We start from the raw sequence: 24,256 nt of genomic DNA on the forward strand, positions 1-24,256 counted from the left end.
ATCAGGTGGCCAAGTATTGGAGCTTCAGCTTTACCGTGAGTCCTTCCAATAGATACTGAGAATTGATTTCCTTTAGGATTCACTGGCTTTATCTCATTGCAATCCAAGGGACTCTCAAGAGTCTTCTCCAACACAGTTCAAAGGCATCAATTCTTTGCCACTCAACCTTCTTTACAGCCCAGCTCTCACATCCATACGTGACGACTGGAAAAACCATAGCTTTGACTAGACAGACCTGTTGCAGCAAAGTCTCTGCTTTTTAATATGCTGTCTAGGTTGGTCATAGCTTTCCTTCCAAAGAACAAGTGTCTTTTAATTTCACGGCTGCAGTCACCATCTGCAGCGTTTTGGAGCCAAACAAAATAAAGTCCATCACTGTTTCCATTGTTTCCCAATCTATTTGCCATAAAGGGATGGGAATGGGGATGCCATTATCTTAACTTTTTGATATGACCCAGTGGATGTTGGCAGTTTGATCTCTGGTTCCTCTACCTCTTCTAAACCCAGCATGTTTAATCCTCACGTGAAGGATTTTGAGCTAACCTTGCTAACATGAGAATGAGTGTAACTGTGAAGTAGTTTGAACATTCTTTGGCAGTGTCCTTCTTTGGGACTATAATCAAAACTGATCTTTTCCAGTCCTGTGGCCGTTGCTGAGTTTTCCAAATTTGCTGGCATATTGAGTGCAGCACTTTCACAGCATCATCTTTTAGGATTTGAAATAGCTCAGAAGGAATTCCATCACCTCCACTAGTTTTGTTCGTAGTGATGCTTCCTAAGACCCACTTGACTCCACATTCCAGGATGTCTGGCTCTAGGTGAATGATCACACCACTGTGGTTATCGGGGTCATGAAGATCTTTTTTGCATAGTTCTTCTGTGTATTCTTGCCACCTCTTCTTAATATCTTCTGCTTCTATACCATTTCTGCCCTTCATTGTGGCCATTTTCCATGAACTGTTCCCCTGGCATCTCTTAATTTTCTTGAAGAGATCTCTCACTCTTATGCTCAGTCACTTCAGTCATGACTGACTCTGCGGGACCCTATGGACTGCAGCCTGCCAGGCTTTTCTGTCCATGGGATTCTCCAAGGTAAGAATACTGGAATGGGTTGCCATTACCCTCCTCCAGGGAATCTTCCAATCCAGGTATTGAACCCATGGCATTTTCTGTGTCTTCTGCGTTGCAGGCAGATTCTTTACCACTGAGCCACCTGGGAAGCCCTGAAGAGATCTCTAGTCTTTCTCATTCTACTGTTTTCCTTTATTTCTTTATATTGTTTACTTAGGAAGTGTTTCTTATCTCTCCTTGCTATTCTTTGGAACTCTGCATTGAGATGAATATATCTTTCCTTTCCTTTTTGCCTTTTGCTTCTCTTCTTTTCTCAGCTATTTGTAATACCTCCTCAAGCAACCATTTTGCCTTTTTGCATTTCTTTTTCTTGGGGATGGTTCTGGTCACTACCTGCTGTACAATGTTCTGAACCTCCATCCATAGTTCTTCAAGCACTCTGTCTATCAGATCTAATCCTCTGAATCTATTTCTCACTTCCACTGTATAATCATAAGGGATTTGATTTAGGTCATACCTGAACGGACTAGTGGTTTTCCCTACTTTCTTCAACTTAAGTCTGAATTTTGCAATCAGAAGTTCACAATCTAAGCCACAGTCAGCTCCCCGCCACGTTTTTGCTGACTGTATAGAGCCTCTTCAACTTTGGCTACAAAGAATATAATCAATCTGATTTTGGTATTGACCATCTGGTGATGTCCATGTGCAGAGTCATCTCTTGTTTGCTGGAAGAGGGTGTTTGCTATGCCCAGTGTGTTCTCTTGGCAAAACTGTTAGCTTTTGACCTGCTTCTTTTTGTACTCCAAGACCAAACTTGCCTGTTACTCCAGTTATCTTGACTTCCTACTTTTGCATTCCAGTCCCATAGGATGAAAAAGACATCTTTTTTTGTTAGTTCTAGGAGATCTTGTAGATTTTCACAGAACCATTCAGCTTCTTCAGCATTAGTGGTTGCTATACATTTTCCTATTATTGATCTAAAAGGAAAACTTTAAGTATTCTGATTATAAATATTGTCAATATTGCTAAAATATATATGACTGCTTTTATAGCTCCTAAATAAAGGAAAGTTTTAGGGAACTGTGACAATGATGAAGTTAATTTGTACATTTGGTCAGTAATCAATGTTTCCTAATTGGGTTTAATTTGACTACTGCTCAGAGTTATAGGCCAACACATTCATTTAATTGTGATTATAATTCAATAGCTGAACCTTTATGGTACAATGAACAAATTAACAGCTAAACTTTCCTGTTAAAAATATCATATAAGACTTATGTTTTAATGCACTGTATACATGGAATGTATTTTATGGGGATTCCTTCAAAGAAGCTCAATAATTATACTTTCTCTTAATAATTAAAAAGAAAACTTCAGATTTCATGAGGTTTTACAAACATTCTCTAGAAAAAGGTTCTCATATCCCTCTTCCCTGCTGCAAACCGTTTTGTGACTGACAGCTTCCCAAAGGGTTAAATGAAAATACCATTTTTATCCCATTCTGTGGCTCAATTCCCATTTTTTGTTACTATGAAATAACCAGGTTGCTTATGCATATTAGCTTAAAAAGCAATATATGTATGACCTTTAAGGACTTAGAGTGACCTTCCTCTCTTGGATTTAATTATCAGCCACTCAATGCGGCATGAATTTTTAACTGATACTCTCAAACTGGAGACTATTTCTAGATCACTCTGATTAAAGTAAATTAATAGCTTAAGAAGGAAAAAACAGAGAAGAAAAGAAAGCAGGTCACCATAAGTTAGTTTGGCATATCAGAATCAACATGCATACCAGACTATGAAAGACAAGGGTTTGAATCCCAGCTCCAGTATCTAGCTGCCCTTGGAGGAAACAAATTCATTTTTCAGTATTCTATAAAATGGGATAACAACTCCTAACTCTGCAGGATTATGTTAAATGATAAAAAAGAAGACACGTACATTTATCACAGCACAGGATGTATGAGATCAAGAAACAATTTTCTTACCCTCTCTCTAGAAAATACTGATTATTTTAAAGTCAAAAGCAATTTTTAAAATATTTAATTATACAGGTAGTTTGCTTATAAACTACCAGCCACAAAATTTTATCTAGCAGTCACTTGTGTAAGCCATGAAACATTCATTTCAATGGCTTCTTAAACATGAGCTCTTTGCCTATCCTAATTTGAAACCTTCAAAGATATACAAACAAAACAAAAATAAATAGATAAAAATATAAAATCTATACCTTTGCTGGACTACTTTTATACTACTTGAGAACAACAACTTTATTTTATGAATGGGTGGGACTAGCCTATTTTGTGTCTGAAACTGGATGCTTATTACACAATCATCAGTCACCTCACTTTGAAAACTGCCCTACAAGAGAGGTAGGTTATCATGTTTTTACTCACTGTTTTGGATTTACAAACAAAAACAAAAAATTCCCTGAGGCTTAGCCCATGTACGTGGCTAGAGCATGGCAATCCCAGGCCTCTCTAGGTTTCAGGGACATGATATTTTAGATTTTCTGACTCTGACTATATAGTCTCTGAAATATACTAGAGAAAAAGCATTGTACCATCCAACTGGTCTAAAACTTATTTATATTTGCACATAATGGGTATTTACCAGTCCAGTAGTAAATCCTTAGTTACTGGTGGCCCACAATACGCTAAGTAAGAAGTAAGAAATGGGGTTGAGATATAATTTAAAAAGGCAAGGTTCCTGGAATTTACCAGTACAGTTTGGTAACACTATCCTATTCCCTTGATATTCTACCTCCGACCCTAAACATGCATATCTTTAAGCTTTTGCTCTCAAATTAATAAGACCTTACTGAATACTTGCTGTATGCAAGACAGTGCATTTGTGGTAGGTGCTGACATGTAAGAGAGTTACTGATTCACAAGTACCCAGTGAAAAGATAAAACCTTCCCCACAAAAAAGTCTCTTCCCACCTGAAGTAAAAGCTGCTAACCAAGGAGGGTGAAAGAGATCGATGATGGGGCATTAGAGATTCTACCATGATGACATAACTTCAGTAGAAGACACAATGTGAAATTATATGCAGATTTGGAGAAACTAAAAACTGAAACTAAAAAGTTCCAGTTCCATAAAAGCAGGTGTATTCATCACACCCAAGCACTGTGGCTCCTGTTCACACCTAAATCTTTACCAACAGAGCAACAAGGAGGGACCTGAAAACTATGGGATGATGGTAGATGGATGTTTCTAAATAAAATAAGAAATAACTTCCAGTGAGGCTTGGCATTTGACTACAAATTCAAGTGCTAATATGTTCAACTGCATCATGGGAGCATTTGAAACTATGGCAGGAATTAAATTACTGAAAGAATTAATGCAAGGCTGCTCTATAGTCTTTTGTTTAGTTTATAGTTTGCATAAATAATTACATTCATTCATTTTTTCTCTCTCTCTTTTTCTCTTACCTTGTCCTTCTGGAGTTTCACCAAAGGGATTCACTTCCACCTGAGTAGCATCAATTTTCAGGAAGAGATTGTACAGCTTCTTAATTTGATCTGCAGCCTAAATGTGATCAAGTGAAATGAAATTTCATAAAAGTAGAAAAAAATTATTTTGCTACATTAATGAAATCTTAAAAATAACAAGCTATTTTCAGTTAGGTTTTCTGAAGGGAAAAAAAGAGAAGCATAACTATTTTAATTTCTACTGCTATTCATTAGAAGGAATTGTTCAACTGTCCTCCAGACAGTAGAAAAGATCATCATCAAAAAACAAAATATTTTCAATATGCCCAAAAAATGTTGTGAATCTTTTTGAAAATTATCATGTCCCTATTAGCTGAGCTACACTGCAATATGAGCTACAATTACTAATACAAACAAACTCCATTTAAGTAAAAGGTAAACATGATTTTGAGAGTTTTTAACGACGAGTTTTTCCTTATTATGCTGGAATAAACTGTTATCATATTCATCAATCCAAACCTATAATCTGTGAAACAACAGTTACTGAGTATCTATTGGAAATGGTTACAAAACAAGAAGATGGAAGACCTAAACAGTACACTTAAAGAATAGCACAATTCAAACTGAAAACAGTTTGTCCCAAAGGCATAAGCCACAAAGAACCAGAATATTCAACAGTTTCCCTGGTGTTGTACCCTAACTTCATTTTTCTCACTCTGCTTGAAATTCACTCGCTCATTCATTCTTTTCAACCAACATTTATTAATTGCTCATGTCACAGCAGGCTGGCACTATGTGATCTGAGGCTAGGGGGAGGATCACAAATGAGGTGTGACAGCACCCAGGAAAGCTCACACCTGCAGTAAACACAGCCTGTTCACCGTTAACACAGCAAAGTGAGACTGTGTAATGTGCAATCAAGGCTGAATGTTGGGGTTTAGTCTTATTCTTAGCTCCAACTTATTTCCCAGCCATGCTTTCCCCATTTCCACATTTTTTTTTTCATGGTTCCCATCCTGCATTATTTGCCCTCAGATTTCTTTTCAGTTTTTCCCCATCTCTACTCTATTTATCAGGGGAGCTGACACTTGTACGCTGGGTTTTCAAGGCTCCTGGGCCGGCTGGCTTCAGTTCAGCCAATGCGAAGCAGCAGTGGGAGACAGGAGCTGGGAAGAAGGAAAAAGAGAGGATATTTTCACTCCTCTCTTTCTGCATCCTCTCACTTTAATTCCCATCAGGGTCCCAATTTCTGTATCTCAAAGTCCAGTGACACTACCACCTCACTTTGCTCCTTGAGCACATAGGTGGCAACCACTTTCTGTTGCTGTTTAGCTCTCTGTGTTGCCTCTCTGTTCACTCTGAAACTTCTCAATTCTCATAGCACCTACTTAACCGATTACCTAGAATAAAGTCCCACTGTGGTCAATACTGGGGTTTCCCAGGTGGCACTAGTGGTAAAGAATCTGCCTGCCAATGCAGGCACCCCACTCCAGTACTCTTGCCTGGAAAATCCTATGGATGGAGGAGCTTGGTAGGCTGCAGTCCATGGGGTCGTGAAGAGTTGGACACGACTGAGCAACTTCACTTTCACTTTTCACTTTCATGCATTGGAGAAGGAAATGACAACCCACTCCAGCGTTCTTGCCTGGAGAATCCCAGGGATGGGGGAGCCTGGTGGGCTGCCGTCCATTGGGTCGCACAGAGTTGGACATGACTGAAGCGACTTAGCAGCAGCAGCAGCCAATGCAGAAGACATAGAGACGAGGGTTCAATCCCTAGGTTGGGAAGACCCCCTAGAGGAGGGCATGGCTACCCACTCCAGAATTCTCGCCTGGAGAATTCCTTGGACAGAGGAGCATGCTGGGTTACAGTCCATAGGGTCACAAAGAGTCAGACACAATTGAAGCAACTTAGCACACATACACATGGTAAACACTAGGAGTGATTTCTCTATTCTGGTATTAACTAAAGAACTCTTGGAAATGTAAGTAATTCATTTTACCTTATTTTGTTTGATGTATACGTGCGAAGTTTCTTAAATCCTAATTTGAAAGCCAGTGGATATAACCAAATATATATAATGAGTTACACTGAATATTTATAATATTAATTTTTTGTGGCTAGATAGTACACGTACATAATACAAAATCCCCAAGGTACACAAGGTTCTCCCTCAGAATCTTCACCAGACTCCCCAGCTACAGAGCCCCCTATCTGTCCTCCTGCAGCAGCCACTTTATTGGTTCATTAAAGGATACAGCTATACAAATGCAAGTGTACACATTTTTCCATTCATCTTTTTAAAAAAACAAACTTGGTTCCACACTTTGTTTCTTTACCGATAGATTTCAGAGAGCCTTCAGCAGCAAAACAGAGACAACAATCTTGTAAATGATCACATAATATCTTTTTGTACGGATGTATCATAATTCATTTAACCTGTCTCCTAAATAATGGCCATTTGGTTTCCAGCAGCTTGACATTACTTCAAATGCTGCCTTATCTGTGTGTGTATCTATATCTATCTATCTATCTATATCCTTATATCCTACAGTGATTAAATATCTATAGGATATATTCTCTGAAGTGGGGAACAAGGGGTGGGCATTTTACATAATAAAAGAATATCTTAAATTGTTCTTGTTATCTTAAATTGCAGCTTTCACTAATGTCCCCTCCCAAAAACCAGCATTATAGAGATTTTTATTTTTTTAACTCACAACCATCAGCTATTTGGTTATCTCATTTATGGTTTTAATTTGAATCACTCTAATTATGAATAGACCTGAGTATTCTATGAGAGTGAAACATCTGCATTTCCTTTGCTGTGAACTCTACATAGGAAAAATCCACATATTTTTGGTGTTTCTCATATTAATGTATAGGAGGCATTTTTACATGAAGGAATTTAGCTCTTTATGTCATAGAAATAGTAATGTTTTTGTCCTTTAACATTTGTTTTTTGCCCATGTTTTTGTTAGTTCTGCCACATGAAGTCTAATAATATTAATAATAATGTCACTCTTTTCTTTTTCAGCTTCTGGCTTTGTGCCAGACTTGGAAAAGGTTGGTCCCAACCTAACAATTCTATCATTATTTTTTCAAAAACTTAAGATTTCCTTTATTTAATGTTTACTTTTTTTTTGGGGGGGGGGGGAGTGCAATCCAAGTGGATTTTATTTGAATTACAGTGTAAAGCAGGTAAGCGACTCACTGTTGAAACTTTTTTACATTTTTAGAGATTTCACAGGTTATCAAACAAATGTGCAATGTGAGCTGCATGACAAAAGCATGATGTCTATTCTGGACACCATAGCATCACTATACCTACAAAGCCTCTGCACACAGTCAATACGGATAAACAATGGTAGAAGTAATCATTAATGTAATAATATGGAGAGACTTCATAATAGAAATAAATTCTGAGTGCATACAAGTATAAGATCTTATCCTAGCTACTTCAAAAAGTTTTCGTTTTTGTTTTTAAGTACACATAACATAAATTTCAAGTTTTCCCTGGTGGCTGAGTGGTAAAGAACTTGCCTGCCAATATAGGAGACATGGGTTCGATCCCTGGGTCGACCCCTGGAGAGGAGAATGGTTACCCACTCTAGTATTCTTGTCTGGAGAATTCCATGATCAGAGGAGCGGGCTATGGTCCACAGGGTCACAAAGAGTCAGACATGACTGACTGACTAAGCGCACACACACAGACAACTTCACTTAGCACAATGTTCTAAAGACTCAACCACAATGCAGCATGTGTCAGGACCTCCCTCTTTTTCAAGGCCAATCTTCCATTGTATGTATATACTATATTCCGTTTATCCATTTACTTGTCTATGAACACCACGCTAGCTTCAAAACTTCTAAAGACTGTATTAACCTCGCTTAGCATGAAGCCTGAATTTTCTCATGCTGCTGCCACTGTAGTTATACATTAACACAGCACTTGGGGGGCAGCCATTATTACAACTGTTTATTATTGTGCAAAGGTGACTATAAACATTTTTTGAAGCAAGACTAAATCTGCGCTGTAAGATCTGCAAGGGGTAAACGTTATAAAATCTGTGTTGTAATACCCACAAGGGAGAACCAGCCTGGCTTGCAGGCAGAACGTGCCTTATTCCAGAGGCTATACACCAAATGACTATAAAGGCCATCCAGGCAAAACCTGTCAGTCTGCCCAGGTGTAATAGCAGGAAATGGCAGGGCCTATGGCAAGCTGAGGTTGGCTCTTCTACTTTCTAAATGTGTTCAAATTTAAAACACAGATTAAACACCAGTCAAAGGAAACATTCTGCTAGTTAATGTGCTGTGAGCCAGTTTGTTACTGCCACTTATTTCCTCAGGAACCATGCTGTTCAAATATTTATTTTTTGCCACAATTAATGTTATTTCAAGGTTATATGCTAAGCAATTAAAAAATTAAGCCTAAAATCAAACATCCTTGGAGCCATGCATATGAAACTCTGACAAATTTACCAATGTCTTCAAAAATGTTTTAACAGGTTAAAATAAAATTGGAAAAACCTTCTATTGCATCCCAGGAACTAATACTTGCACTATTCAAATATGGTTCTTAAAGCTAACCAGAGGTATAAACCATACCTAGAAGGGTTAGTGAGCTGGTATTAACTTGGCTGATCAGATATTTTCATCAGTTTAAATACTGGAGGCACATGCTGACAACTCATGGAGCCTATGTTTTTAGAAATGAATAGTACAGATGATAATTAAGACATCCTTGAGGAATTTGTGGATTTTAGTCATATTCAGTTTTCTCATGGCTTTAGTTTTTTCAGCCAATTCTTGCTGAAATATATTTTCACCGGGAACATGTGTTTTGTAGGTTTTTATGCAAGGTGATGTTTATTTTTGGTTAAATCTAATATTAATACATCATATTTTAGAGACATCAGGCATGAGTCACAGGAAAGATATCAATTTTACAAGAGAATCATTTTATATATTGTTCATCCATGAGTGAGGCACTTCCAAAGGGCCAAACCACATCCTAGCTGAAAATTAAGTAACTTTCAAAGTCACACTGAATCGAGGGGGCTTTAAGATACCACTTGTTTATCAGAAGATCACCAATGGTTGATCATTTAAATAAATGTTTTCTCCCCTCAGGCACCCCCTGTGCTCAACGCGCACTGCCCGCTCATGTGTGGAGGAAGCACCGTAAGACAGAGACGCCCGAATCTATAGCACCCGTTTACCCTGTGCTCCCGTGCCATGCATTTCATGTTCTGCTGCTCAAAATACAAATGGATGTCCCCAGATGAACAAATTCTGACACAACTGCAGCTGAGATCACCGTCTCTCCTACCCTCTCTCCCACCCCACCGTTTTCACTCCTTCACATCCCCTCTTCCTGTGTTCACTGTCAGCAGGCGGACCACTGCCCTGTGAGCCCCTGGGGAACAATTCTGCTCTTATCATCTCTGTTCAACAGGGTTCAGCAAATGAGCTTGGTTCAACCTGCTGAGGAAATGAAGATTTAAAGTCTTTCATATAATTGGCAATGATAATACAAAAAACATGAATTAAAAGACTTCTTTACCTTCCTAGATACATAAAATCAAAAATATAATGACAATATAGCTACCACCAATCCCTGAGAACTTGCAGGTTCATTTTCCTTTCATAGATAACTCACTTAAAATCTGGATTATTTAAGGTACTCAGGAAACATGATTCAGTCATTTAAGAGCTATATAAATAACTGTTAATTGTCTCTTACATTATGTTTGGGGTGGGGGGAGGAACTTGTGATGTGCATAATACTGTTATTGCCTTCTCTAGAACTTTCACATATTATTTACCTCTTGAGCTTTCAAACCACATGGTGAGTAGATTTTACTCACTCCAAATTTATTCTCTTGCCACTTACAACTACTCATTCCTGACTCCCCAGGAATTTCTTACAATTAGACACCTCAGATGTGTTATTTCACTTATTCATGCATATGATAGATATTTCTTGGACATCTAATATATTTGCCAAACACTTTGTTGGCAACACAGTAGTGAACAAGACCAACCAAGTCCCTGCCGTGATGTAGATGAAGATCCAGCAAACGAGACTGCAAATGTCCAAGAGAAACACAGATGTGCAAGGGACAGAGGATATAAACAAAGTTACAGGGCATATTCTGGAGCTGAGTGTAGGATGGTATGGTTAGAACACAGCGACTATAGCTCTCTGTGACCACCACCAATACATAAGAAGTTACTTAATAAATGTCAAATGATCAGTTAATATAGTCTGTAGCTAATATACTTCATGGCCTCATTCTCAGAAAGTGAAACCATGAAACCAGCCCTTACCCATGAATCCTCCAGTATCTCTCTTTCAGCAGGTCACTAACCTGGCATTTCTTCACCAGTCTCGAAATGACGACTAATTCCTCTAACTGTCCGCTGAATCCTGGCTCTATCTCCTCCTGGGGCTTAGTCCCAGATGATCCTATTTCCCACTACTGTGTTGAACCTTCTGCTTTCCACTGGAGGTTTTCCTCCAATCTTCAAATAAGTGCCGTCCTCTCTTAATTTAAACAAATATATTTTAAAGTCTTATTGTGCTTCACCTTTCCATAACTTGCCTTCGTGTTACCCTTAAGCTTTTAAAGTTAGACTCAATCAAAAGAAAAGGTAAAGACAGAAAATAAAGAGTGTGCAATTGACTGTTTTACTGGAGGTATGCTGCCCAACTAAATTAAGGGAAACTACAAGAATCCCAGAGCCCCAGGACAGCACACAAACACAGACACACAATGAAGGGTTATTAAGGTGGCTTCTCTTAGTAACAGAGGAGGAAAACAACAGCCAGTAAGTTTTTCTGATTTAATTATGAGACAAGCAAGCATGCCTGCATGGACATAAAATCAGGCTCCACTGGCAGGACCAAGGGCAGTGCAGGACTGTGATGCTCAAGACAGACTCTCTCCCTTAATAGCTCAGAGAACAATTTGCCTATCTTTGAAACCAAGAGATACAATTACTAAATTGGCATAATTCAAGCTGTTTTCAGTCAAGTATCACCTCTGTGTAATTAGTATTCCTCTCAAATGCCCATTAGCTAGAAAAGAACAGCAACTAATTAGGTAATGTATATTATTATTAATAATAAGAAGTGACCTTTCTGGAGTACTGAATATGCATTTTCACACATCAGGTTACTCAATCCTCATAAAAACCCTCTTAGTTAGGATTTCATCACCCCCATTTTACAGACTATGAAAGTGATGTTCAGATGGTCTGAATCACACATGTACTGGGTAGCAGTACAGGATTCAAACTCAGTTTGCCTAACTCTACAGCCTGTGATTCTAACCAGTATATCACATCTTATAATTGATGTACTGGAGATGCACTGCTATAGAAAAAACAAACTAACATACATAACAAGCTGTATGTGTCTGCAGGCAACACATTCTTATTACACATGTACACACCTATATATATATATATATGTATGTATGTATATATGTATATAAACACATGTGTCATAAACATTCTCTTTGCAACACCAGGGAAGTATTTTTTCACCATAAACAACTGCAGGAAAAAAAGAGAATAACAATAAATCGCCTTATTTCCTGATAATCACAAACATTAGACACAGTTAGCCAAAGTTCCCAAATCTTTTCTGGAACATGTTAGACAAACCAACCTCCAATTGCTCAAGTACCTGGTTTTTCAAAGGCCCAAGGAAGCCTAGATTTTCCGCCATCCGCTGAGCTTGGCTGTCCTTTATCCCTTCAATAATGTCAATTTGCTCCTAGTAAAAATGAATCAGATGAACAAAATTCAGACTATCAAATGAAAAGATTTACAACCTCAAAAGAAAATGCTTAGTATTTATGTGCAAATGAGTAATTAAAAGCGTGGCACCTTTCCAGAGATCTCTGAGTTGGGCCACCACAGCTGCCTATGGGGTATATTTTAATTAGCACACCATCTATAAAACAGCCTTTTCAAAACTATATAATTCTTCAGGGTGGCATGCTGACAAGATGATCGGATGCCAGTTTTCACTTTTAATTACTATACAGATGGCAGTGACGAATATTTAGTCAGTTAATTTTTATGACATGTTTTTGGAAGGCTTCCAAAATAAGTTTTTCCTGCCTAATATTGCTGTTAAGTTCAGAGTTTGTCTTATATAGGTTAAATATTACCTTGTGATTTAAATACTCTGTTGATGATGGTAATTTTTAATAATACCTAAGCTCTACAAAGGGCTATTCCCTCCACGATAGTGAGTGTTGTTTAGATATATTATTTCATGTACTCTCTTAACAAATGTAATGACTTGTTTTAAAAATGTTAGTTTCAAAAAAAAAAAAAAAAAAGTAGGTGTTATTGGTAAGCCGGCAAGTATAGTCTCAATTTAACTTCCAAAATAGTTAACTTAAATATGCAACACTGGTGAAAATATTTTAAAACCAATCTTCAAAGTATTATTACCTTATAAATGAAGAGTTTCAAGAAATAAAATTCTCTCTTTTTAGAAGGAAAAAAAATCAGTTTCTAAAAGAAATAATAAAGGTTTTTACTAGAAATTTTTTGTATGATTTTTTTGACACTAAGAACTCGGAATTAAAAGCTAGGGTTATAGTTCCAAAGACCTTAGGATTTTCTTCTTATAGCTGAGGTAGGTTGAGAAGCACTTTGCATATATTATCTAATTTAATCTTCACAATTCTATAGGGAGGGAATATCCCCATTTTCATTTACTGATTCAAAAAACTGAGAAACTTATTGGCTAGTTAGGATTTGACCCCAGGTCTCTTTGACTAGAAACTAATCTTAACATCTTTTAAAAAAAAAAAGGACAACCCCAACAACAAGAACAAACAACACACACAAGATTTAAAGGATAAACAAACAGAATCTGGGCCTTAGAAAAATTCTACTTTGCACTGTGCTAAGTCGCTTTATTACCAGTACTGAAAGACATCAAGGCAGTTTCTAGTTCACATCTGATTTCTAGGAGACAATTTCTGGGTCATATTTATAAATGAGGTAGAGTTAACCAAAAGGAAATGGAAATTTCACATTCCTCTGCCATTGGTTAATTCTTGTGGCAAGTTGGATGGAAAGAAACTAGAGAGGAAGAAAAGGCTAGAAGGAGGAAAGAATGAAGGGAAAAGAAGGGCACAGAAAAGATCTTGAAAAGCACGTATTTTGATCTACCCAACCTTTTCTTACTGGACATCCAGTATGAAAAAGGACTCAATATCTTCATGCCTTAAATCCCAGAAACAGTACACCAGGCTCAGAAATCAGGCTCACATTCAGTCTTTAACAGCATGTACAGAAACAATAAACAGAACATAGTCAGGAATCTAAACATACCTTAAAAATAAGTTCTGGATTCGAAGCTGCCACCTCTTCAATGTCAACGCCCCCCTGAGGGCTGCCCACCAGCACAGGGCCATTGCAGGACCGGTCCATCAGAATGGCCAAGTAGGTTTCCCTGGAAATGTCCAGGGCTTCAGCAACCATCACCTACCACATTAGCAGGAAAGTCAATTAAGTCAGCATCGAGCTGATTTCCACTTGGAAATCTATACAAACTTGCTACACAAATCAAACAGCTTTATTTTCAGGCTCTTTAAACCCAGGGAGATTTGAGAGTTCTGCTCTCATGGTGCACAGTGCCCATTTTCACCTCCTTAATTGATCCTGTTAACTTTTCAAGTGACAGGTATTCAGTTTGCCTCAAGGAACCTTCCCACTTTAATCTTCCTTTTCTTCTTCAGAAACCCTGACACTTGAGAAAAACTCCAGGGAAGCAGATGTTGTTTTAATTTGAGGCATTAGCAGTACATATATATTACTACACTGATTCTTCTCAGATTGCACTGGTGGGAAACCAAGTTTGCTTGCCAAAGAAGGGTTCTTTTTATGGTGTGTCTGATGCTTCCTATGTTTGGATACTTCTGTCTCTTGGATCACTGTATTTTTATTTCAATTTATACTTTCTCTTAAATTACAAACATAATATTTGCTTGTTCGAAAATAAATGCTGAAGATACTAAAAGTATATAGAGGGGACAGTGAAAGCAGTCCCCTCTTGCACATACATACCCCTTGGGCCCCAGCAGAACCTTTGTGATGATCAGAAAAAAAAACATCCCTTTCTTTATGAGGATGTAGTCACATTCCAGGGCCATGACTGGGCAGGAGGGAAACTGGACAGATGGGTTTCCTTCTCCACGCATGCTCCAGCCAGGTCCTTTTTACTCTGCACAACCTTAACAAAGGCACAAAGCAGCCCTGCCAGGAAAATCCACTACTAATTTTTACCTCTTCCCTATGCATTACCAACATGGAATCATCTTGCACATGGATAAATATTAAGCATGCTTGAATGCTTTTCTTCCTTCTTGTTTGCTATCTTAATACTATAACTTAGATTGTACAAGGTCTTCTCTCTTCATTGTGACTACATAATACTTATATGTCAATATTTATTTGATCTTGTCCTGGCTGACAGACATTTATGTAGACTTGTGTTTCTAAAAATGCTACCTCAGTGATTCTTTCTGTATGTGTAGCTTTGCTCCATTGTTTTAGTATCCCCCTGGTCAAGGGATATAAAGATAAAATGGCTAGGTTTTACAATAGATTCTTCATATTTAAAATTTTGATAAGTACATCAAATTTCCTTGGAGAGAGATGCTAGACCAACTTACACTACCAACAAAAATAGTAAAAAATGTCTTGGATGCTTTTTAAAAGAAAATAAGAACATCTATAAAGAATCAGCACTAGAAGTAAAAATAATAAAATCACATACACTGCTTTTCCTAAAAAGGAATTCAGTAATATGTTTCACCAAAAATGATATTGATTAAATAATAATAGAGTTTAGCTCCCTAGAAGCCACAAAAGCACTAAGTTTTAAGTCACATGAAGTGGGATAAATATATGATGACCTAGAAAGCTATAATGTAATGAATACAATTAACTCCTTCTTTTCACACCTCTATAGAATTTATGACTGGTTAAAAATAGAGTACCTTAGAAGGGGCTTCATAGTGATTTTTCTATCATAAATGGTAGCTCATGAGTTTGTAAGAAATATTTCTTGGCACATGGTGTTAGGATTTTCATAGAGCAATTTTTATTTCAAGCTCACTTTCTAATACACAGCTATTCTAGTGAACCAGATTTAACAACTTTCAGTAGTTACTGTAACAAAAACACAGTGTTATAAGTTTTAGGATAAGTGTCATTCAAGTGTCCTATTCTTAATTTTCTCAAGTGTTGACAGATGTGCTCTGTATTCTATCAAATTTCTATTTGTAAAGACCAGCTGCTGTCTCAAACAGCTCTTCCTTGGTAGAAATAGCCCATCACTCTTTAAGAAAACATTCCCAAGAAAATGATGATTTTCAATAGATAATTCATGGACTTTTATATACAAACAAATTTTCTGACATTGAGATGCCTTTTATATGACCCAGGATGTTGAAATCCTTTAGGAATTGTGACAGAGAGAACTTAAATGGACTCTGTGAACTCTCATGTCATGAGAAGCTCAGTTAAACACATTTCAACCATCTTTATCTGTGATGGATAGAAACCGTATCAACACAGCCTTTCCGTGGAGTCTTTCAGTATGGAGAATCTTTTTAATGTACTTTACTCTTGAACAATGAATCTGTTTTTCATGTTTCTTACTGTCTGTTCATTTGGTTTCATTTTTTATATATCATGCTATTCAGACTACAGTATGTGGATGAGAGCCGGTACACAAACTATTTGTAACAGAACAACAATTAGATAAGATTAACAGGGTACTCAGTTACTCTCTGCGGAACAGGAACCATTACTAATAGTGAGCCATGGAGCATGTGTGTAGTAGCACTGCCTCACGTCCCCTATTACTATCCCAAGGAAAACACTACAAACACAGATTTAGGGAAAAAACCCCAACGTGAACAGATGTATGTAATGTGCTTAAATAGCTTCTTAAACAAACTAAGACCTAAAGTGTCTATCATCTGGGGACTTCTGATTGATGTCCAAGATTCTATAAATTACAAATGCATGGAGAAGGAAATGGCAACCCACTCCAATATTCTTGCCTGGGAAATCCCACAGACAGAGGAGCCTGTTGGGCTTAGTTCACGATGTCGCAAGAGCTGGACACAACTGAGAGACTAAACCTACACTGCTGGTCAGAATGTAAAATGGCACAGTAACTTTGGAAGACATTTTGATGGTTCCAGGAAAACTTAAGCATAGAATTACCGTTTAACCCAGGAACTTCACCCCCAAAGCTCTACTCAGGAAGAATGAAAACACAAATGAATGTTCACACAAAAATGCATACACAAAAGTTCATGCTTGCTCAAAAGTGGTAACAATACAATTAATTGTTCATCAACTGATGAATGAATAAACCAAATGTGTTATAGTCATACAAAGCTGTATTATTCAACCATAAAAATGTATGAAGTACTGATATATGCTACAACATGGATGAACCTTGAAAATATGCTAAGTGAAGGTAGCCAGACAAAAAGGCTTGAAACATTCCATTGATATGAAATATCCAGAATAGGCAAATCTATGAATATAGGAAATAGCTTCATAGTTTCCAAGGGGTGGAAAGACAATGGAGAATGACTTCCAATGGGTATGGGTTTCTTTTTCAGGGTGATGAAAGTGTTCTGGTATTGGATAGTGGTGATGGTTGCATAACCCAAGAATATACTAAAAACTGTTTAATTGCACATTTTAAATGAATGAATTCTATGGTATATGAATTATATCATATTAAAGAGAAAATCAATATAGACACACTGGATTAGTGTTTCCCCAGGCTGGAAGTAGGCATAGGAATTGTCTGCAAATGGATGGGAGATTTTGGGGTTGGTCGATGGAAACACTCAAAAATTTGATTGTGGTAATAGCTGTCAACTCCATAAATTTATTAAAACTACTGAAGTTGTACATTTTAAATGAGTTAATTTTATGGTATGCAAATTATACCTCAATAAAAATGTTTTTTAAAAAGTTAAAAAAAATGCAGGTTCCTTAAAGTATATATAATGTTACTATTTCAAGTATGTGGTAATACGTATTTTACATGGGAAAAGGACAGAAACCATATTTAACAATTATTTCTAGAAGGTGAGAATAGAAGAAAATTTTATTCTCTAATTTTTATATTTCTGTACTATTGGAATTTTTCTCATGTTAATAATTTTTGCAATCAGGGGAAAAAAATACTTAAAACTATACCACTCTGGTCATTTCTTGGCAATAATTCTATTTACAAGAATGCACTTATCCCCAGGATTTCAGGAACCTATCTATGAACTAATTTTATTCATATATATATATATATATATATAGTGTGTGTGTGTGAATCTTCTTGTGTGTATTTTATATGCTTTTTAAAGGTATCACAAACTCTAATCTCAAACTCCATGCGTCCATAAAAAACAATAAATTCCTACAAACAAAACCACTAATAATATCCCCTATAAACAAATTCTGAACAAGTTATATAGGTAGAGGCTCATAACCAGTTTAAAGGGGAAAATAAAAGTATGATGCTGAGCTGAACAAAAATAATTCTTCAAAACCACTGTAAGATGTAAACAGTTCTTGTATCTAGCTGCAAGGCACTGGGAAAGGGAAATAACCAGAGCCAGTTTTGTCTGTGCACTTCCTCAACCTTCAGAAAGACTCTGTGTTCTTAGAGGGAAGGGGCTAATGACCCACCAGTATCCCCATCTCCCTCCAGCTCAGTGTCTTTTTCAGGACCAAGGCAGTGTGCTTGGTAAGCTAAGTATGCTAAGAAGACCAAGCTGGTGATTTCTGGGGGCCGTCATATCAAAAATTTTCCAGACAACTCCCTCTGAAGTGTAAAAACGGAATACACTGCCTCAGCTGCCTGAAGAATGAGACTCTGGAAGAGATTATCATGTGATAATCCATATGTGATTCTGTGTCTGTGGAGCAGACAGTTGCCTCCCCAAAATGCTGGGCCCTAATCTGCTGTTACAATGTCATGATGGGGCCTTCTAGTCATCTGTAGCTCCCAGGCCTAGAGTGAGTGACCTGTGCAGTCATCCAGGCCTGCATGCCAGAGGGTCCTATTCTTGGTCTCTGATTTGATGTTCTGCTGCAGCCAACTTGAAATATGAACAAGAATCTCACATTTTCATTTTGCACTGGATCCTGCAAATCAGGCAGTCAGTTCTGGTGCCTCGATACATAATGAGGAGTTCAACAAAGCTAAACAGACTAACAGGAGGGCAAGTTAGGCTCTGTCTCAGATCTACCAGTCACAGTTTCATGGCTGAGGTGGGCCACTTTGCTTTAGACTTTATTTTCTGTGTGTGTGTACAAGTATGTGCCCTGTACACACTTGGGTGTCCCAAAAGATCCCACTAATATGACATACTCCCAGTAATAACAGTGAGTCAAAATGGTAATAACCTCAAAATAAGTTATAGGGGAACACAGAAAAACCACCAAAATAAGCACAGGAATTCTGATACACTGGATGAGGGTGGGGCTGTGAGGAAGCAAAGAATGTCCCTCACTGATTCTAGGAACTGTCATGTTAAGTTCTTTTTGACTTTAAACAAAATGTGTCTGTGTTCTAAAAGAAAAAATTATTATTTCAATCATTACCCACTGTTACCAAATCCTGATGATAATAAACAGCTACTAATTTAGAATCCTTTTTTTCTCTCTCCTCAAAGTCATACTACACCAAAAACTATGTGAGGTTAAAAAAAAAATGACACAGACAAAGTGTACTGCTTCATTAGATTCTGTCAAAACTGAAGTATGATTTTTTTTTTTTTTAACACATACACAGAAGATGGACAAAAGCATTCACATTACCTTTTTAACTTTCACACCTTCTTTTGGAGTTTGTTTTGTTGCTAGATTATATCCAATCATCTGTTTAGCCAGCTGTCCCACAACTTTAGGGCTAAGACAGAGGAGAAAAAAAGAGAGAGAAGAAAGAAAAGAAAGTCAGTGTTTATACTGAAAACAATTTTAAGACACAGTCCATACTATACCCCCACATCCACCCTGCCTTGGGCCCAACTTCCACCTTCACAGAATGCATGGTACTTTCTGTTTACATACCAGGTGCTTAGCAGTGTAGCAGACGCTCCCTGGTTGCAAAGTACATATCAATGAATGAGTGGAAGTAGAAGGAAGGAAGAGGAGGGGAGGGAAATGAAAACAAGTTTGCTTGTTTGTTCTCCCCTCCTCCCAAATAAGTTACAGTCATAGTAGAGAGACAATGCTGAAATGCACAGGTAAGATAGTGGGCAACTTGGGAAGTAATGCCCAAAGATGGAGATAAAGGGAAGGGGAAGGATCAAAGTAAACCACTGAAAGGTATGTGACAGGAGAGGAGAGGAAAGTGTTTTCACTGACTGTCTAGAACAGAAGGGGTGTCAAGTTTTCACCAATTAGTGAACAAAAATCCTTTTACAGGAAAAGGAAAACTGGGACACTGCAGAGCTCTCTACCTGTTGTCTACGTCATTTATTTGTGACCTTCTGCTCCTACTCCCTTTCTCAGTGCTCCTTTCCATCATGAGCAGCATCTTCCATAACTTCTTTGTCCAAAGATAAGGAATTAAAACCTCCACGCTTACTCTTTTGTTAAATGAACGCCTCCTTTCAAACCGCTACTGAAGACACCTTTTCCTCTTCCGCCAGCTAAGATCTGGGCTTTTAAAACAATTTCTTTTGCATCTGCCAAAGAAAATCCAGAGTTAGTAGCTGATTTAAAATTCTTTTTTTTTTTAGCAACCAGCAAGTGGTAATGACATAACTTCCAAAAGTGACTGGCAAATGCTCTCTCAAAACAACTTGGAAAATGAAGGCAATGAAGAACTTCAAAAAACATCGATACACCTAAATACAGAGTCTGTTTACTGAGGACATTCAAATATTTCCTGCCAGTTCAAATATTTCCTGCCAGTTTAATCTAATTCTCAACTATCCCAAGGGAGAACAAGGCATGTGTTCCCTTGTTCTTCTAAGTGTCAGAAGATGCTAAATAAATCCAGGCTGGAAGTATTAATTCTACTGTGTAATGACACTCCCATGTGACAGAGACACCAATCTGCCAGTCAGAGGAGCTAACTACCTGTCAGCCATCTGAGATGTCAAAGGGAAGACTGGTTTACTTGGAGGAAAGTTTTTAAAAAAAGTTGGAAACGGAGGATTTAATAGCTGTTTTCTTAGAAACCAACAGTTTTCTGACCAGTTGTTCTATTTATCAGTAAGGTTGGGTAAGGGAGGAAGAAATGGATTAAAACTAAAAGAAAGCAGTATTTTATCAGTGTTGGCAGGGTAACAGAATATCCTGGAGCAAAGTGGCTGTGGACTCTCTCTTTGTCAAAACACTCAAGGAAAGAGTGAATGGTCCACTCCTGACATTTGAGACCAGTCGTAAACTCAAACATGTTTATGGGCCTGGTGGGAAAACTGGGTGTGTGAGGAAGCCCAGTGATAGAGAAAGGACCATCAGCCAACAGGAATACTCCCCTATCCAATCAACAAAATGAAAAAAAAAAAAAGGGCAACCCACAAATTAAATGTGTTTAATAAACCAAATAGTACACACCCTCCAGCCACAATTATCATTCCCTGTATATGACTCAGTTTTATCTAAAATTAGAGACTGAAATCAGACAATCTCCGATATGGCTCTAACAGTTTTCTGGTTTGGCACACCAGGTTTAAAATTGCAGACCCAGGTTTTAATCAAGGCTTCATCCTTTGCCCAGTTGTGTGACAACGGGAAAGTTACTTAATGTCTTTAAGACTTTGTTTACTCAATTATGAAACAACACTCAGCGTTGTTTCAAGAATTAAATTAGAAAATATATGTGGAACACGGGTATACCTGTGGCGGATTCATTTTGATATTTGGCAAAACTAATACAATATTGTAAAGTTTAAAAATAAAATTAAATTAAAAAAAAATAAAAAATAAACCACATCAAAAAAAAATATATGTGACTATATCATCATGATCAATTAATTCATTTTACTATCTTTATATATTGTGAAGAACCAAAATGATTATTTTCATTCAAGCAGAAATGGTAAAAAGTAATGGAATCTGCCACCATTCATGCAAGGTCTATAAATGTTGGCTATTTTAATCAGTACTACCATTGTTACTACTACTCATAGGCAAGCAGGCAAAGGTTCAAAGAGAAGGAGCCATAGGTATTTTCAAGAAGGAAATGGGAGAGCTATGAAATGATTTGACACTATGAAGGCACTGGGTAAAACAGTCACTCTAGCTGATGTAATCAGATCGTTAAGGTTCATAATCTTATTGGCTGATCTCCATTTTTTTGCTCACATTCAAAAAATCAAGGTTCACGTTCTCTCAGAAGCAAACACAGCTCCTTCTTTGCTGCCTTCTATAACCACTGACAATAGTTTCTGCCCTGAATATGAACCATCACAACATCAGTCAAACAATGTCTTAGAATAAACTGGTTCCCATCAAATTGAGTAGAAGCCAAGTTATTGTTACTGCTCATTATCAAATCCTTACTAGGAATGAAACCAAGTAAAACGAATTTATTTTGCATTTAGGCTACTGCATGTAGGAGCAGTGGTAAGATAAGAACTTTGGTGTAAAACAGACTTAGTTAAAATCTCCAACTCTACCTATTCCTTTACTGAGAAGAGAATGAGATTCAGAAAGGTAAAAGTAACATGTCCAACTATAAAATAGTCATAACAATTTACAGTGTTAGAATGATGTGAAAATAAATGAAGAAAGTAGGTAAAGCACTCATCTCAAAGTCTGGCACATTTAAAACAAAGAGTCAAAATATTATAGCTATTATAGTATCATAATTATTTTCAGCAATTCAGCAAAAGCGGAATTCAGAAGGAAATTTCCCATTTCCCTTTGAAGATATTAAGTGGAAAAAAACACTTCTGCTGTTTACTCAATTTTTAACTGCGTTTTCTTCAAATTCTTTAAAAATAGCCAGCATTCCATTGCCACTATCATTTTTTATAACCTCATGAATCTGAAAAAAGAGATGCTTTCCTCTCCAAGCTTTCCAGCAACAAAACTTCAAAGCCATGCAGACTACCTAAATGGGCAATGTTAACTGACATTACATGGGCTTGATTAGTTAAGTTTTAGGCACTAACCATCAGGACAGAGAAACAGCTGTAAGCTCAATAAAAGTGTTGTCAATTGTTCATATCATTATTGATCACTTATCAAAGGACTTCATGCCACCTAGCTGGTAGACCAAGCAATCACTTTGGAGACTGTGAAGACACATACTGGGGCATGGAGAAAGAAGGAAAGAAAAAGACTGTCAAATCTAGGTATATCTTCTGCAATTTATATCGCAGGCTAAAAATAAGTTCATTACAATCACCTCTTCTTGTTAGTTCTCAAATGCTACTAAAGCAGTATGCTGCTAAGTCACTTCAGTTGTGTCCAACTCTGTGTGACCCCATAGACAGCAGCCCACTAGGCTCCTCTGTCCCTGGGATTCTCCAGGCAAGAATACTGGAGTGGGTTGCCATTTCCTTCTCCAAAAGCAGTATAGTATGTCACTGTTGCTGCTGCTGCTGCTAAGTCGCTTCAGTCGTGTCCGACTCTGTGCGACCCCAGAGACGGCAGCCCACCAGGCTCCTCCGTCCATGGGATTTTCCAGGCAAGAGTACTGGAGTGGGGTGCCATTGCCTTCTCCGAGTATGTCACTAACTGAAGTAAAATAAGTTTGTCTTGTCTTGCGGGAAACTCACATAAAGTAATTTAATTCATGTGATTATTTACTCAAACTGTTGAAAATTAAGATACTAGATTCTACCGAACAGTAACTGGCTTTTTCATTTAGTATTTACCAAGTGGTTTCATACTTAATGTCACTGTTTCCATTTTATTTAAAAATCTAACTTCTCCAAAAACTCATACAAATTTCCTTTTTTTTTTAACATTACCTCACTGTTTCCAAAGAGAATTACAAAAGAATATTCCAGGGACTTTCCTGGTGGTCCAGTGGTTAAGAATCCACTTGCAAATGCAGGGCACATGGGTTTGATTCCACATGCCACAGAGCAACTAAGCCCATGTAGCACAACTACTGAAGCCCACAAGCTACAAAGAAAGAGTAGTCCCTACTCACTGCAACTCGAGACCGCCTGCATGTAGCAACAAAGACCCAGCACAACCAGAAATAAACAAATAAATAAATGATATCTCAATGAGAAAATCCAATTTTTGCATGAATACACAAGATGATCTAACTGTATTATAGGATATAAAGCTAAAAAGAGACAGAGGTGGGTAAAACTCTCCTCCAATAGATTTTGTCCAGATATGGATTGCATCTATACATTAATAACCATATTACTGGTAAAACTGAAGTCTGCTGCTGCTGCTACTAAGTCGATTCAGTCGTGTCGGACTCTGTGTGACCCCACAGACGGCAGCCCACTAGGATTCCCATCCCTGGGATTCTCCAGGCAAGAACACTGGAGTGGGTTGCCATTTCCTTCTCCAATGCATGAAAGTGAAAAGTGAAAGTGAAGTCGCTCAGTCGTGTCTGACTCTAGCGACCCCATGGACTGCAGCCTACCAGGCTCCTTAGTCCACGGGATTTTCTAGGCAAAAGTACTGGTGTGGGGTGCCATTTAACTCCGAATTCCCGACTCTTAAATGATACTCTTACATAAAGTAGCC

The 24,256-nt window shown here is 37.6% G+C and overlaps 1 protein-coding gene across 1 annotated transcript in view; it reads right to left on the reverse strand.

Moving 5' to 3' along the window:
• SUCLG2 (succinate-CoA ligase, GDP-forming, beta subunit) overlaps window positions 1-24,256 on the reverse strand; it is a 273,120-nt gene that overhangs the window by 115,097 nt on the left and 133,767 nt on the right. The window contains exons 3-7 of the mRNA XM_010854550.1: window positions 20,172-20,271; window positions 19,400-19,490; window positions 13,877-14,029; window positions 12,207-12,296; window positions 4,508-4,604 (exon numbers count right to left, since the gene is read on the reverse strand). Coding sequence (XP_010852852.1) covers window positions 4,508-4,604; window positions 12,207-12,296; window positions 13,877-14,029; window positions 19,400-19,490; window positions 20,172-20,271 — 531 coding nt within the window. The remainder of the gene's footprint in view (window positions 1-4,507; window positions 4,605-12,206; window positions 12,297-13,876; window positions 14,030-19,399; window positions 19,491-20,171; window positions 20,272-24,256) is intronic.

This window comes from Bison bison, unplaced genomic scaffold (genome assembly GCF_000754665.1).
Source record: "Bison bison bison isolate TAMUID 2011002044 unplaced genomic scaffold, Bison_UMD1.0 scf7180017864343, whole genome shotgun sequence".
NCBI lineage: Eukaryota > Metazoa > Chordata > Mammalia > Artiodactyla > Bovidae > Bison > Bison bison.